Source organism: Otolemur garnettii, unplaced genomic scaffold (genome assembly GCF_000181295.1).
Source record: "Otolemur garnettii isolate 467f Iridium unplaced genomic scaffold, OtoGar3 scaffold00039, whole genome shotgun sequence".
NCBI classification, from domain to species: domain Eukaryota; kingdom Metazoa; phylum Chordata; class Mammalia; order Primates; family Galagidae; genus Otolemur; species Otolemur garnettii.
The window spans coordinates 10,451,443-10,457,220 of record NW_003852434.1 but is presented as its reverse complement, the minus strand read 5'-3'; the positions used below and the strand labels follow the sequence as shown (position 1 = coordinate 10,457,220).

The following is a 5,778-nucleotide window of genomic DNA, read 5'->3' as shown; positions in this document are numbered from 1 at the left end:
GAAGACCATCCAGCTTTACAGACACCTGAACCTGAAGAGCTGCGTGTGGACCTTCCACGCGTATTATGACATGACCGAGCTGATCGACGTCTGCGGGGGCTCCGTGACTGCCGACTTCCAGGTGGGCACTCCCAGCACCAGACCCGGCCCTGTGTTTCTGATGGGTTTCACTTAGCACTTTGCATCCAGAACTGGGCCATCTATGAAAGACTTTCTGTGTCTGTGAAATAACATTTGGGCAGCACTGTGGCTAGAAAAAGCCCCTAAAATCCTCTAAACCTAGTTAATGTGGGAAAAATTACTATTTGGCACAGTCTTTTCTATAAAAATCTAATATTTACTTCTCTGGGCATATATGCTATTCCCTCTGTATATGTTTTTAAAAGCCAAGAAGATCTGCATTGGATAGCAGGATTGTCAGTACACAGAGTTATGCTCCTTCCCAGCTGGGAGATTGAGTCAGAGTGGCAGGTGGTGGGCACATCTTTCAGAACACAACAAAGGTCATGGTTGTCCCAAGCATTGTGGAGAGGTAATTGTTTAAAATGCTTTGATTTCATACCCATTCGAAACTGACAACACCTGCAAATATAGATACTTTTAAAAATATACATAAGCCACTAAACATTAGGGATGACAGAAAAATTCATAGCCAGAAGCCAGAATCAGAGAAGGGCAGTTACATCAAAGCGCTGGTGAGACAAGGCCACCTGTCCTCACGGGAAAGTTAATGCTAAACAGGTTCTGTCTAATGTTGACTGGTTATCTCAAGGAGCTAAAAACAAGTTAGATGTGTGTTCTTCATTTCAAATCAAATTTAACCTTCCTGACAGAGGGAACTTGTAAAGGGATTCAGAGTGTTCGTTCAGGGAAAGTGTCTGTGATTACAATTTGTTGTTTTCTTTGTGACTCTGCTCAGCTGGTTTCTTCTGATTTTATAGACACTACTGCCATCTACTGAACACAAGTTTAAGGCACTGAGTTTTCTTTCTGTTCCGTTAAACTATAGTCACTTTGGGAAATGTAGAACCAAGTGATTTGCCCCTCTTATGAACTCTCAAAAATTAGTATTCTCTGTTCTTTATGATTTTGCTACAATTACCTTTGGAATATTTTTTGTTCAGAATGCACTTAATGATCTCAAAGACAAGGGTTTATGTGTGTATGTATGTACACAAATAGTAAAATTGTGATGTTCAAGTCCCATTTGGCTTCTGCAGTTATAAGAGATGTTCACATGTGGCTTAAATTCATCTTTTGTTCAGGTTATATATTGAGTAGTACAATTTTAACACATTTTTTTCCTTTCTTAAAATATGTCTTTTTTTGGCACTCTCTGTTTATTCCACTTTTTAAACCAATAAGGAAAAATTATATACATGGAAGTATTTTGTTACCTGTTTCTTTCAAAATAGTTGAAGGAGAGGCGAATACTTGCTAGATACAAACCACTAATTTATGGTACAAAGAATATAGAACTTAGAACCAAGGCCTAGTTTGTGCCTTTATCAAGTACCAGCAGAACTGAGCAGGACGCAGCCTCTCTGAACCTCATCTGAAAATGTAACTAATAATCTCACCATGGAAAGGCACCTGGCACAGAGTGTCTGGCATAAAATAGGTTTGCAGTAAACATTTGTCAAGGCTTTTTCTTTTCTTTTTAAAGGTCCGATAAGTAACATTATGAGAGCTAAAGGAAAATAAACAGAAACCAAGGAGGAAAAAGTGATTTTGCTAATCACCTAGAGAATTTATTGAAGTTCTAACCATGAGATTGGGGGCAGATGTATTTAGTGAAACCTGTGTATGATAGAATGTCATGTGAAGTCCAGATAAAATCTGGAAAATTTTCTTTAAAAAAAAAAAATAAGGCACATAGCCGGGTGTTTGGCGGGCACCTGTAGTAGTCCCAGCTACTCAGGAGGCTGAGGCAAGAGAACCACCTAAGCCCAAGAGCTGGAGGTTGCTGTGAGCTGTGACACCACAGCATTCTACCGAGGGTGACAAAGTAAGACTCTGTCTCTAAATAAATAAATAAGACACATCAAAAAGGTGAGTTTTAAGTGAATATGGAATTAGTAGAGTCTTTGGGAAAAGTTGACATCAAATTTTAAATCTGTGGCAACTTTGAATATAAAAATTACTTTGGAAAAGTATTAATTAAAGCATTTGGTTCTTTTCTTTACCCATAAAAACACTTTATGTTGTATCTTCAAATAAAAGAAAAATAGAAGTACCATTGTGTATTATAGTATTTGGCCAAGGACTAGATAAGATTGTTTTAAATAAGCTTTTTTGTTATAAAAATATATTTATAGAAGAAAATACCAAAGATATTTAAAACTGAATCAACCAACTCTCCCACTCACACACACACACACAATTAGCCTCACCATAAGCTTCTGCTAATGTTATCTTTTCATCCAGCTTTTGTTCATTGCCTAGTAAAATTGCAATTACTGGGCCAAATTAATAGCAATGACAGAAACCCTCTTAGAAGAAGTGTTCTCTTGGAAATGTGATGGGGCTGACTTATCAAAATTATCAAAGTCTATGCAACTCTGAGCTGTCTGTTAGTAAACTTCCTAGATGTGATTTCCCAAACCTGTGGCCTTTGTTCCTGGAGCCGGAGATGAGAGTACTTGCTAGAAGATTCTGCAGCAGGAACACGGCCATCCCAGACGTCCAGGCTCAGGCATCCTCCTGATTATGGTTGATCTACAGATCACCGGCAGGCAGGCAGCCAGAGCATGCACTAATAGGTAGACCCCAGATACTCCACGCTGAGCCCGAGGGAATAAAGGGACTTTCAGCCAAGGCTTCGAGCAATTGAACAGTGCAGGCAAAATTCATTCTCACACTTCAAAAGTGTTTTTTGTTTAAGTGTCACCTTCCCAGAAATGCCTTTGCACATCATTCTGTCTGAAGAAACATCCTGGCTTCTTTTCATTCTTTTTAAATTTTTTTTTAAAATGTAAGTACGGTCATCAGCACTTGATGAATGAATACATGCGTGACTAAATGAGTGAACAAAACTGAACGCAAGATGTGACAATCACCTGCCTTTTCATCCCCGGGAAGAAATAACTGTGTGGACGCTGCTTCCCGGCAGGTGAGAGACTCGGCCCAGTCGTTCCTGACGGTGCACGTGCCTCTGTACGTGTCCTACATCTACGTGACGGCCCCCAGGGGCTGGGCCTCCTTGGAGCACCACACAGAGATGGAGTTCTCCTTCTTCTACGACACTGTCCTCTGGAGAACAGGTATGCCTGTGGCCATCCTAACTAGCCCTCCCTACGCTGAAGCAAGATTAAAATAAAACAATAAATAGGGACTTTCAACAGCAGTAGCGTTCCTCAGCCTGGCCTGTATAACAGTCCATGTGGGCTGCTGCAAGTCTGGACAGCGCAGAAGTGTGGCTTCTGATAAAAGAACGGGATCCTTCTGTCCTCGTGGTGTGGAGTCTCTGCCCAGACAGCCAATAGCCCAGAGTAGAGGGTGGCAAGTGACAGATGGGCCCTCTGATGCCCAGTGGCAGGGATTCAGGGGAATGTGCATTCTTTTTCTTCTGCTTCAAAATGGTGTGATTCATGTTGTTTACAAAGCAAAAGTGTCTTCTCGGCAGATGCGTGGAAATAGAAGCACGTCCGGAGCCCTCCACCTTTTGGCGTGGGCCCACTTTGTTCATTTGGCATAAACGTACTCTCTGGTTGCAGTCTCAAAAGCAGGATTTTAACCTTGGGGCCTTCAAGGGCTGCAATGCTATATATGTATTTTTTAATTTAACAATTTTTATTTTAGAATATGAAGTGGGAACGAGTGTCTTGTTACATGAGCAGCTTGTGTAAGTCAGGGTTTTAGTGTGTCTGTCACACTAAATGTGGCTTGTTGTACCTGACAGGCACAATTTTATTCCTCACATTATTCTAAGTGAAGTGTCTCAGGATGGAAATACAAATGCCACATGTTACCTGTCACTAATTAGTGGGAGCTAAATGATGGGGGACACATGATTGTAAAGTGGCATGAGTTTTTAGAATGACCCCCCCAAGGTTGACCCCCTTACTGCCCTCTTTGAGGAGAGCCCCCCTAGGTCGGGACAGGAGGTAGCCCCCAAGAAGGAGCCCACACTTCACTCCCACTCAGTTTCCCCCCCATTTTCTCCCTCTACCATCACATGGACACCCCCTTAAAATGCCCTGATTTTCTCCCCCGTTAACTACAGGGGGCTCAGTTGTTTCTATTCTCCTGATTGTCTGTCTTCCCATTTCCAGTGTCCAGTACCTGACACATTTCCCCAAGCCCATTCCCCCTCCTTCTGCCGCTCCCATTCTCCCTGTCTCCCCGTGTAGGGAGATGCGCTTTATCTGAGGCAGAGACACTAAGGGCTGTAGGAGTTTTCTGTAGATGGGGTTTCATCTCTAGTACCTGAAAGTACAGTCATCCTCCAGTGTCCTCGGAGGGTGGTGCCAGGATCTCCCGCAGACATCAAAACCCACAGACACTCAAGTCCCTGATGTAAAAGGGCCATGGTGTTTGCATGTAACCTGCACACATCCTCCTCCCCACCCCTGTGGAGTTTGCATCAGCTCCAGATGCTTGTGATGCCCACGATGATGTAAACTCTGGGTAGGTAGTTGTTAAGTGGTATTGATTAGGAAATAATGACAAGAAAAAAGCCTGTGCATGTTTAGTACAAGTGCACGTTTTTAAGATGTTTTCAATCCATGGTTGGTCGAATCCGCAGAGGTGGAGCCCACGGATCCAGACAGGTGACAGTACAGTCCTTTCTTCTGTTAAATGGCTAAAACTCAAATCATTTATTTGCCCTATATTTCTCATAGGAAAAGAGCTTCAGGAAGTTTTCCCACACTGGGTCAGATAATTCCTTGAGCTTTGGTTTTTGTCTTGTTGTGTTCTTTTCAAGTTTATTTTTTTCTTCCTCTGCTTACCTTTTAGTTTAGGTCACCCAGAGCTCACTAGGGCGTTTGACAGCAATTGCCTACTCAATGCCGCGCCATACAGAGCTGGCCTTCCACACACTTCCCTTTCATCCTCCACGGGTTTCAGTACTAAATGGAGCCACCAGGACTTTGTTTATGGCTCTGTTTAGTCCTGAAAGATATCCTGGGAAGGAAAATAAAACATATTATGAACCTAGTTCACCGTAACCACATCCTGGTGTAAATCTTGGTAGCAAGAAGGTTTAAGATCCTTGTTTAAATTTTATTTTATTTTTTGCCAAGCCCCAAATCTACGCTAAGTGGTGCTTACAGGTGTGAAAACTCTGTGTCAAAGATGGTAGAACTGTAAAGGAAGAACCAAGTGAAAAGTGAAATGGGTCATACAGTTTTGGGGGGACATAAGTCTCCACAGACAGTATGCCCATGTGAACACTTACCTTTTGTCTTAAGTTAGGTTCAAATAAATGCCCAGCTGTACTTCAAGGTGCTGCGAATAACTAGCACATAGCAGGGTCCTCCGAAGGCCTTGTCCGGCCTGACCTGGCTGCTTTGTGCTTGGTCTGTCTGTCCAGGAATCCAGACGGACAGTGTGCTCTCTGCAAGGCTTCAGATAATAAGAATCTACATTCGTGAGGACGGCCGTCTCGTCATTGAATTCAAGACCCATGCTAAATTTAGAGGTAATATCAGTGCTATTTCTCCCCAACTTTTTATTGAGAAATATTTCAAAAATGCAGAAAAGTAGAAAAGACAGAAAAGGAAAAAACAGCCAACAACTGTGGAGTTCCCTAGCCGTGTCTGTCCACTCCTGGGC

At 42.5% G+C, this 5,778-nt stretch overlaps 1 protein-coding gene across 1 annotated transcript in view; it reads left to right on the top strand.

Moving 5' to 3' along the window:
- FRAS1 (Fraser extracellular matrix complex subunit 1) overlaps positions 1-5,778 on the top strand; it is a 430,037-nt gene that overhangs the window by 402,803 nt on the left and 21,456 nt on the right. Inside the window, exons 66-68 of the mRNA XM_012805310.2 lie at positions 5-121; positions 3,113-3,263; positions 5,537-5,644. Coding sequence (XP_012660764.1) covers positions 5-121; positions 3,113-3,263; positions 5,537-5,644 — 376 coding nt within the window. The remainder of the gene's footprint in view (positions 1-4; positions 122-3,112; positions 3,264-5,536; positions 5,645-5,778) is intronic.